Genomic DNA, 10,487 nt, shown 5'->3' with positions numbered 1-10,487 from the left:
GGGTTTCTTAACACGTTTTTTTGTGAAAAGAAACTCTCTTTTACTTCCCTCACACATTATAATTGAAAAGGAGTTTCCTTTTCTCAATTATAGATGCACCAATTCAATCCAGAGACTGTTTTAAGGATCCAATTATGAAACCCCACTTTATACCTCACGTCAATGAGTAGGGTTTCTGAATTCATGCAACTACCAATGCTGAATGTAAAGAGGGCAGTCTCTAACTCTTCTAAACTCGGAAAAGATAGATAAAAATACCTCTTGAAGACCTCCTTCAATCAGCAACTCGAAAACCCCTTTCTTGATTCTAAGGCTCACGCAAATCCTCCTTCCCTCACTGCTGGTTCAATGAATAGATGGATGACTATTGCAGCTTGGAAGAGAAGGCTGATTCCTCTTCCTTTTCCTTCCAAGATCTCCTCAAAGACTCCCCAATGGTTGCAACAAACCACCAAGGATAGTTCACGCCAAGAACCCTAGGATAGGGAACCTAGCAAGAACCTAATTACTCTATTTTACTCTAAATCCGAACTTACCTTATTTCTCATTCCTTACCCTTTAAAGAGGGTCATTCACGCCAAGATAGGTTAGAGTTAGGTTTATAAATACCAACTATACCCCTACCTTCAAGTCTTATTACATAATCAATCAAATTTGAAATTAAAAGCAAAATAAGTAATAAAAGTAAAATTAGGTGACTTGGTGAGTCATTGTCTCCTCCTCTGAGTAACTCGGTGTGCTATTGAGTCCATAACATCTACCACCCCATCGAGAAAGAGTTTGTCCTCAAGCTCGTAAGCTGGATAGACCAGTTTGAAGGTCTCTAACCGCTCCCATGTTGCTGCCTCGGGATCTGTAGCGGTCCACTGCACGAGGATGTCCCACTGGTCATTCGTCACACGTGCCCATAACACCGCGTAGGGTGTCAGATTGACGTGGCCATTGTCCACTGGAGGAAGGAACGGTGGAGAAGAAGGGGCTGGCCCCTTGTGAGGTTTCAGTAGTGAGACATGAAATACATCATGCAGCTTCACTGTGTCCGGCAATTTTAGTTGATACGCCACTTGCCCACGCGTCTAATAATGGCAAAGGGCCCAAAGTACTTGGGGGATAGCTTATGGCGCGCTGGCCCGGTGAGAGAGTGATGTCGGTATTGCTGGAGACGTAGCCACACGTAGTTCCCAACCGCGTATGAGACATCCCAATGTCTCTTGTTGTAAGCCGTAGTCATCCAGTCCTGAGCCTTTTGTAGCCGATCTGTAAACGTCTTCAACACCTGATCTCGATCCATGAGTACCTCATCAATGGCATCCACGCGGGTGGTGCCTCTGGTATAAGAGAGAAGCCTCGGGGGGTCCCTCCCATAAAGAACCCGAAAAGGAGAGGACTGCAAGGCCGAGTGGAATGAAGTGTTATAACAGTATTCTGCCCAGGGTAGCCATTGAACCCACTATTTCGCTTGGTCTCCCACTAAACACCGGAGATACATCTCGATAGTCCGATTAACCACCTCGGTTTGGCCATCCGTCTGAGGGTGATATGTGAAGGAAAATTTCAATTGCGTGCCACTCAGTCGCAACAGTTCCCTCCAGAAAGTACTCGTGAAAACTGTGTCCCGGTCACTCACAATAGATTCAGGAATGCCATGTAAGCGTACAATATACTCCAAGAAGGTCTGAGCCACGTAGGTTGCTGTGTAGGGGTGAGCCATCGGGATAAAATGACCCTACTTGGAGAAGCGATCAACCACCACAAACAAAACAGACTTCCCGGCTGAGAGGGGAAGAACCTCCACGAAGTCCATTGAAATATCTGCCCATACCTGAGTAGGGAGAGCGAGAGGCTGGAGAAGACCTGCAGGACTCAAATGATCTGGTTTGTTCCTTTGACATACCTGACAATCAGACACATATGTAGTAACAGAAGACTTCATAGCCGGCCAATAGAAATCCGCCTGAATATGCCACAATGTCTTCTGTAACCCCTCATGGGTAGAATCATGATAAGCAGAGAGAATAGCTGGAATCAACTCAGACGTGGTCGGAAGGTAAATCTGCTTCTTATAGCAAATTATGAATCCTGAATGGACCACTTAGAATCCATCTCCCCATTGGAAATTTTGCAGTGCAGCTCTTGTAGTGTTGGAAGTGTGGCATGCGCATGACGGACCATGTCTAGAATGAGAAAACGCGGCTGGTTGATGGCATAGACGAGCTGCTGATGTTCAAAACATCTGGACAAGGCATTCGCCGCCTTGTTTAATCTGTCCGCACGATACTCAACTAAGAAATCAAAGCCCATCAACTTACTAATCCAATGCTGTTGTGGTGAAATCGTGAGATGCTGCTCAAGTAAGAACTTGAGACTATAATGATCAGTGCGGATGAGACAAGTACGTCCCCATACATACGGCCACCAGTGTTGGACCACCTTGGCCAACCCGATCAGCTCGCGTTCATATGCAGCCAATTTCTGAAAACGAGAGGCCAACTGTTGACTGAAATAAGCAATGGGGTGGGAGTTCTGATGCAACATGGCCCCAATGCCCCCACCAGAAGCATCACATTCTATCACAAACAAGTCATCAAAATTTGGAAGTTGTAACACTGGTGTAGATGCAAGAGCATTCTTGAGTTCGTCAAATGCCATGGAAGCCTCCTCATTCCACTGAAAGGAATTCTTTTTAAGGAGGTTTGTCAAAGGTGTTGCCAACGGACCAAAACTCCGAATAAATTTCTGGTAATAGCCTCCCAAACCCAAGAATCCACGTACTGCTGAGCAAGACTGAGGTAGTGGCCACTCACTAATGGCCTGAATCTTCTCAGGATCAACAGTGACCCCCTCATGGGAAATAATGTGGCACAGGTAAGCAACATGAGATGCCCCAAAGGAGCATTTGGACTTCTTCAAATATAATTGGTGTGCTCGCAATAAATCAAATACAATTCTCAAATGTACTAAGTGGTCATCTCGAGATTTGCTATATATGAGTATATCATAAAAAAAACAAGTACGAATTTCCGAAGGTAAGAGTTAAATACCTCATTCATCAGTGCCTGGAAAGTAGAAGGAGCATTTGATTGCCCAAAAGGCATGACCACAAATTCAAAGTTGCCATGATGTGTTCGGAATGCCGTCTTTGCAATATCTGATGGATGCATGCGAATCTGATGATACCCAGATCGTAAGTCTAATTTTGTGAAGACCCACAATCCATGTAGCTTGTTGAGGAGCTCCTCCACCACCGGAATGGGAAATTTGTCTTTCACTGTCAACGCGTTCAGCTCGCGATAATCAACACAAAAGCGCCAAGTCCCATCATGTTTCTTCACGAGCAGAACTGGTGAAGAGAAGGGGGACCTACTGCTGTGAATAAGGCCATGTTCTAGCATCGCCTGACACTGTCTTTCAATCTCATCTTTCTGGAGGTGAGGGTACTAATTTGGACGAACAACTACCACATCTGACCCTGGTTTCAAACATATACGGTGATCACACTGTCTGAGTGGGGGGAGCCCTTTAGGCTCATAGAAAAGGTCAGAGAACTCATCAATCATGCCATCAATACTGCCTGCTGAATTATTCGGGGCAGTCAGAGATGTGCTGCTGTGTTTCTGTCTGACTTCCTTGTAGGAGCACTTGGCTACCACGTAGGACAAAACTCATTGTCAATTCAGAAAAATCCCACAAAATGGGTCCCAACGTTTGTAACCATTTGATTCCCAACACCATATCAAAACCAGCCAGAGGTATAACAAAAAACTCAGCATGAAACAAAGTAATGCCAATAGTAAAATTTACCCCCTTGCTATTCCGTAGCTAGGAACCTACTCCCCATTGGCCACTGAGACTGTGGATGTCGGATGGGGAAGAATCTGTAATTGTAGGTGCTGGGCCGCCGTCAAACTAAGAAAATTGTGGGTGCTCCCCGAGTCCACAAGGCCCATGAGTTCCCGATTGAAGATCTAAGCTCTGACTTGCATGGTTTTGTGCGACTTTTTCTTAGTAATTGCATGCAAGGAAATTTTTGGTGGTGCTTCCTCTATCATATCCTCTGTCACCTCGATATCATCATCTTCAACCGTATCAATTAAAAACAATCGTTTGCATTGATGAGCAACCCAATATGGTTCATCACAGTTATATCACAGATTTTTGGACCGCCTCTCCATCATCTTAGCACTTGTCAATTTCTTTATGTACTGAGGTGGATGACTGCTCGATTTCGTATCCCCTAGTAAATTGGTGCTCGGAGTGTGTCTGGGTGGAGGTGTTGTGGTCCGAACCCCCAGAGGATAATTGCGTCTGCTCTGCCAGGTGGAGGAAGTTCTCCTCTCCTCTGACCATGTGGGTCGTCTGTGCAGGGCCTTCTGCCACAGTTCTAAAGCACGGGCTATATTCATCGCGTGTGATAATGTAATTGGTGCATAGAGCTCCACCTCAAGCTTTAATGCCTCCATCAGGCCTGTTGTAAATAACGCCACTTGTTGGTCCACTTGTACCATACCGTTTGCTCGTGCTAAATTTTCCTAGAACAGTTTCTGATATTGCTCCATGGAACTAGTTTGTCGTAACAGAACCAAATCACCCAAGGGATTTCTTTACGCCGGAGGACCAAAACGAAGAGAGCATAAATTCTTAAATTCTTCCCACTCCACAACTGGTCTATCCACCTCAACTTGCTGATACCAGAGTTGTGCTTCTCCCAGTAAGTGGGAAACAGCCATCCCTACTTTATCATGCGTTGGTACTCGTTGATGGGCAAAAAAAATTTCACAACGATATAGCCATACCAAAGGATCTTCTGACCCATTATAAGTGGGAAATCTGAGTTTAGTGTACCTAAGTACTGTGGCTCCTCCCTAGTGGAAGGGTCTCCCCGGGATGAACGGTCCTTGCTAGCCAGGTACAGTACCTCCCCCCGGTTGAAGGGTCCCCTTGGGATGAAGGGTCCTTGCTGGCCAGAGAAACTCGTGCACCTCGTAAACTCATCTCCCCCTCATGTTGTCCATTCTTCCATTCAACGTCTCCATACCGATATCAACCTTAGAGAAACTCTCCTCCAATTCAGCAAATCTTTTCTCATTATCTACATTGCCTTTGAGGATAACTTCAAGCAATTCATGGCTGCTGATATTTGTCGGGTTACCCTGCTCTAATACCAAGTTGTTATGGTCCCTAGCCATAGATCTAGTAACTCGGCGAGTCAAATAAGGATCCAGCACTGTTAGAGGGTTTCTTAACACGTTTTTGTGAAAAGAAACTCTCTTTTACTTCCCTCACATGTTATAATTGAAAAGGAGTTTCTTTTTCTCAATTATAGATTTACCAATTCAATCCAGAGACTGTTTTAAGGATCTAATTATGAAACCCCACTTTATACCTCACGTCAATGAGTAGTGTTTCTGAATTCATGCAACTACCAATGTTGAATGTAAAGAGGGCAGTCTCTAGCTCTTCTAAACTCGAAAAAGATAGATAAAAATACCTCTTGAAGACCTCAATCAACAACTTGAAAACCCCTTTCTTGATGGTAAGGCTCACACAAATCCTCCTTCCCTCATTGCTGGTTCGTGGAAGAGATGGATGACTATTGCAGCTTGGAAGAGAAGGCTGATTCCTCTTCCTTTTCCTTCCAAGATATCCTCAAAGACTCCCCAATGGATGCAACAAACCACCAAGGATACTTCACGCCAAGAACCCTAGAATAGGGAGCCTAGCAAGACCCTAAATACTCTACTTTAGTCTAAATCCGAACTTACCTTATTTCTCATTCCTTACCCTTTAAATATGGTCATTCATGCCAAGATAGGTTAGAGTTAGGTTTATAAATCCCAACTATACCCCTACCTTCAAGTCTTATTACATAATCAATCAAATTCGAAATTAAAAGCAACATAAGTAATAAAAGTAAAATTAGGTGACTTGGTGAGTCATTGTCTCCTCCTCTGAGTGACTCGGTGTGCTATTGAGTCCATAAAAATTTCGAAGAGAAGTATTATAGCTGACATAACCTTTTTGGGTCCCAAGAAGATAAGAGACTTAGGATCAAGGTTGCTCTTCTAATGGATGTGACATGAACAAAGCATGTACATCCAAAAACTTTCAAGGGAAAAGAGACGTCGTCTTCATAAGAAAATAACAAAGAATAGGGGAGTTTTATGTTTTACGATTGAGGAAGGCAACCGATTTGTTAAAATGTGGAACCCACCAAGTGGACGTGGGAAACCAAGAAGAGTCCTCACCCAAGCAAGCACGAGTTAAGGAATTAAGAAGCACAAGCTAAATTGAGTTAGAAGACTTGAAGATCAAGTGGGACCCACAAATATCTCACAAGCTGTCAACCTTATCAAGATGAGCTGGAAGATCATGAGGGACCACAAGGATAAGGCCACGAGCTGGCCTTCTCCCTTATATTCACATGAATGAAGAAAGAGTCCTAGTTCAACTCGTATTAGTCTTCTAGTAGATTGGTTTGGATAGACTTATCTTAGAGAGTTAGAGTTGGAATATAATTAGGATTGAAAGGCTAATTGTATAAGGACTCTACCTCCTCTTCTACTATAAAAAAAGGAGATGTAATTCGGAATTGATCAAGTTATACATCTCATTCTCGAGTTACTTTCTCTCTCTTTCTCTTTGCTTGTCGCAACCTCTCTTTGCTTTTTTATTTTTTCTTCTCTCTACCCAAGAGCTCTTCTTCCCTTTTCTTCTTTTTCTTTATTCTTTCTCTTGCTCGAAATTATGGAAAAAGGATCCTAAATTCAACATGGTATCATAGCATTATATTTAGGATCCCTCATCAAAGGAATGCTCTAGAGAAGTGATGATCAACACCACTCGAAGAAGACCCTTTTATGAAGGAAGAACACAAGCCGAGACATAAGTGTTCAAAATTATTTTTTTCTTTTCATGTTACTGGTTTCTGAATTTAGAAGATGATTCAAGTATGAATATGTGAATGTTTTCATCATATTATATTATGGATATGCATGCCTCTCTATCTAGAAGGAGCTATCAAAACAATTTTGTCAGTTTGGAAATTTTGTTTACCGAGACCAGTCCATGATCAGATTATTGGAGTTTTTTGTTGAATTTAGGATCCATTTTCCATGATCATGAACAAGAGAAAGAAGAAAGGAAAAAAGAGAAAAGGGGAGAAGCTCTCGGGTAGAGCATAAAAAATAAAAAGGAAAAGAGTGAGCTGCACCAAGCAAGGAGAGGGAGAGAGAGAACCAACTCGGAATTGAATGTGTGACTTGATTTACTCAACTTACAAGACCTCTATTTATAGTAGATGATGAGGTAGAGTCCTTATAAAACTTATCATTCAATCCTAATTACATTCCAACTCTAACTCTTCAATATAAGTAAGTCTATTTAAACTAAACAACTAGAAGACTAACTTGAGTAGAACTAGGAGTCCTTTATTATTCACGTGCACATAATGGATAATCAAGCTCATGGCCTTATCCTTGTGGACCCCTCATGATCCTCTCGTGTACCTTGATAAGAGTGCCAGCTCGTGAGATCTTTGTGGGTCCCACTTGATCTTCAAGTCTTTTAGATCAATTCAGCCTATGCTTCTTGATTCCTTAACTCTTGTTTGCTTTGGGAGAGGACTCTTCTATGTGTCCCAAGTCCTCTAGGATTCTTCTTGATGGCCCACATCCACATGGTGGGTCCCACCAGCTCGAGCACCAAGGTGGGCCCCACATTGTAACACTCCTCCTCAAGCTGGGGGTGAGAAGACATCATACACGCCCAGCGTGCTGTATATGGTAGACATAATCTCGTGAGTGACTGGTTTGGTGAGAATGTCTGCAACTTGATTTTGTGATGATATGTGCTTCAGGGATAAGAGACCAGCTTGGAATTTTTCTCTGATAAAGTGGTAATCTACCTCAATATGCTTTGTCCTCTCATGGAAGACTGGATTCGATGTAATATGTATTACTACTTGATTATCATAGTATAGATCCATTGGAGCTTCTTTATAGAATCCCAATTCAGTAAGAAGATATCTTATCCATAAGAGTTCACTTACAGTGTGTTCCTTGGCTCTGTACTCTGCTTTTGCACTTGAACGAGCTACTACGTTTTGTTTTTTGCTTTTCCACGTAACCAAGTTTCCTCCAACCATCATGCAAAATCCAGAAGTAGATTTTCTATCATCTGGAGATCTGGCCCAGTCTGCATCCGAGAATCCCTCAATGTTGAAGTGGCCATGTTTTTTATAGAGGAGCTCTCTTCCAGGCACTCCTTTTAGATAACGTAGTATCCTCTCAAGTGTTTTTCAATGACTAAGTTATGGCTTGTGCATGTACTGACTTACCACACTTATTACGTATGAAATGTCTAGCATCATTACACACAGGTAAATGAGTCATCCCACTAACCTTTGATATTTTCTAATATCTACATCTTCTCCAGTGCCTCCACATTGTTTATATTTACATCCATAGGAGTGTCTACTGGTTTGCATCCCATCATATCTGTTTCTTCTAGCAGATCAAGGGCATATTTTCTTTGGGATAGAATAATCCCATGTTTGGATTGTAGGATCTCAATACCCAAAAAGTATTTCAGCAATCCAAGATCCTTCGTCTTGAATTCAGCACATATTCTATCTTTTATTTTCTGAATGCCCTCAGATTCACTCCCAGTTAAAATAATATCGCCAACATAAACAACTAGAATCACCTTACCTCTTGCTGTGTTCTCAATAAATACTGAGTGGTCTGCAGAGCATCTGTAAAAACCCGCCTTGATGATAGCTTGACTAAATTTCTCAAACCATGCCCATGGGGGTTGCTTTAGTCCATATAGAGATTTTTTAATGCGTTTTTAACATCCAGTTGATATATGGGCCAAGATGAATTAACTTCCAAGGATAATAATATATTTACCGAGGTCATTTTTGCCACTAGAGAGAATGTCTCATCATAATCAATGCCATAGGATTGAGTGTAACCTTTTGCAACCAGTAGAGCCTTCAGTCGTGCAATGGTCCCATTCAGATTATGTTTGACGGTATGAACCCACTTGCAACCAACGGGTTTTTTATCTGTAGGTCGTGGAACCAAAGACCATGTGTGATTATCATTGAGGGCCTTCATTTTTTCATCCATTGCTGCCTTCCACCCTGGATGTTGTAGAGCCTCTTGATATGACTGTGGAACAAATATGGAAGAAATAGAAGAAAGAAACTGACAACATAAAGGTGACAGGCGATGATGAGACACAAAATTGGAAATAGGATCAGAAGTAGAAGGTTGAGTGCATGATCGAGGTTCTTTTCTTATTGCAATAGGACAAGTATCAAACTAAGGACCAAAAATGACTGGTGGTGAAGGACTTACCTCTGGTGGATCAGATACCTCGACAGGTGTGGTGTCGACCACTGGCTCTGGGGGCTGAGCAATCTCTGTATCACGAGGCACAATCGGTCGAGGAGAACTTGGTACACATGACATACCAGGTGGAGCGCTATCAGAATAATATGAGGAGTCTTCAAAAAAACTTACATCCTTGGACACAAATAAACGTTGCAAAGGAAGACTATAGCAAACATAACCCTTTTGTGTGCAAGAGTATCCCAAAAAAATACATTTGATAGATTTAGGGTCAAGTTTTCTATGTCTAGGCAATGTATTATGAACAAAACATTGACAACCGAAGACTTTCAATGGTAATGCAAATGGATCATCATGTAGTAATTATTTAGACTAGGGGGATTTATTCCCAAGAACGGTAGATGGTACACGATTTATAAGAAAACACGTTGTAAGGACAACATGGGGTCAATAAAAATATGGAACTTTCATGGCATATAATAGACCTTGAGCTACCCCAAGAATATGACAATTTTTTCGTTCGGCTACACCGTTTTGTTGAGGAGTGTAGGCACATGATGTCTGATAGATAATGTCATTCTCTTGACAAAATGAGTCAAGGTATTTTGAAATATACTCTTTGGCATTATCAGACCGGAGGAATTTTATTTTCTAACCAAATTGTGTGAGTACCATCGCATAAAAAGATTTAAAAATAGATCGTATCTCAGAATGCTCCTTAAAAATAAACAACCAAGTTGTGAGAGTGGAATCATCAATAAAAGTGATAAAATATTTGGCTTGAGAAATATATGAGACACTCAAAGGCCCCAAACATCAGTATGAATCAACGAAAAAGGAATATTACTTTTGACTTCTGGACGAGGAGAGTATGTACTCCTTCGATGTTTACTTAACTGACACACTTCACAACTAAATTCTAACCTCATCTTAAGAGATGGAAACATATGATGAAGATATTGTATGGAAGGATGTCCCAACCGATTGTGCCATAATCGTGTCTCATTCTCAATAGTAGACACCATATTGATCTTTGGCACGTCCAAGTAGTAGAGCCCCCCTTGTTCATGGCCTCCACCAATCACTTGCTTTGTTATAAGATCCTGAAAAACACAAGAAGTAGGTGAGAAG

At 41.9% G+C, this 10,487-nt stretch overlaps 1 protein-coding gene across 1 annotated transcript; it reads right to left on the bottom strand.

Annotated features, from left to right (window-relative positions):
- Window positions 1-707: 707 nt before the first annotated feature.
- On the bottom strand, window positions 708-1,711 carry LOC137965205 (uncharacterized). The gene is made up of 3 exons (XM_068811571.1): window positions 1,511-1,711; window positions 1,187-1,387; window positions 708-1,076 (listed from the first exon to the last, which is right to left on the bottom strand). Exons 1-3 carry the CDS (start codon window positions 1,709-1,711, stop codon window positions 708-710), a joined length of 771 nt encoding a protein of 256 aa, XP_068667672.1.
- Window positions 1,712-10,487: the final 8,776 nt, after the last annotated feature.

The sequence above is a fragment of the Aristolochia californica genome, unplaced genomic scaffold (assembly GCF_029961685.1).
Source record: "Aristolochia californica isolate CCGP_79_NKW_82.1479 unplaced genomic scaffold, dmAriCali1.0.hap1 SCAF_5, whole genome shotgun sequence".
In the NCBI taxonomy this organism is placed as follows: Eukaryota; Viridiplantae; Streptophyta; class Magnoliopsida; order Piperales; family Aristolochiaceae; genus Aristolochia; species Aristolochia californica.
The sequence above is the reverse complement of the archived record's forward strand: the minus strand, read 5'-3'. Positions and strand labels throughout refer to the sequence as shown.

Coding starts and splice junctions, on each gene's coding strand:
- LOC137965205 (XM_068811571.1), bottom strand. CDS start 1,711: ATGGCTCACCCCTACACAGCAACCTACGTGGCTCAGACCTTCTTGGAG. Junction 1,388..1,510: donor AGACGGATGGCCAAACCGAG/GTGGTTAATCGG, acceptor TCGGCCTTGCAG/TCCTCTCCTTTTCGGGTTCT. Junction 1,077..1,186: donor ATTGGGATGTCTCATACGCG/GTTGGGAACTAC, acceptor TGCCATTATTAG/ACGCGTGGGCAAGTGGCGTA.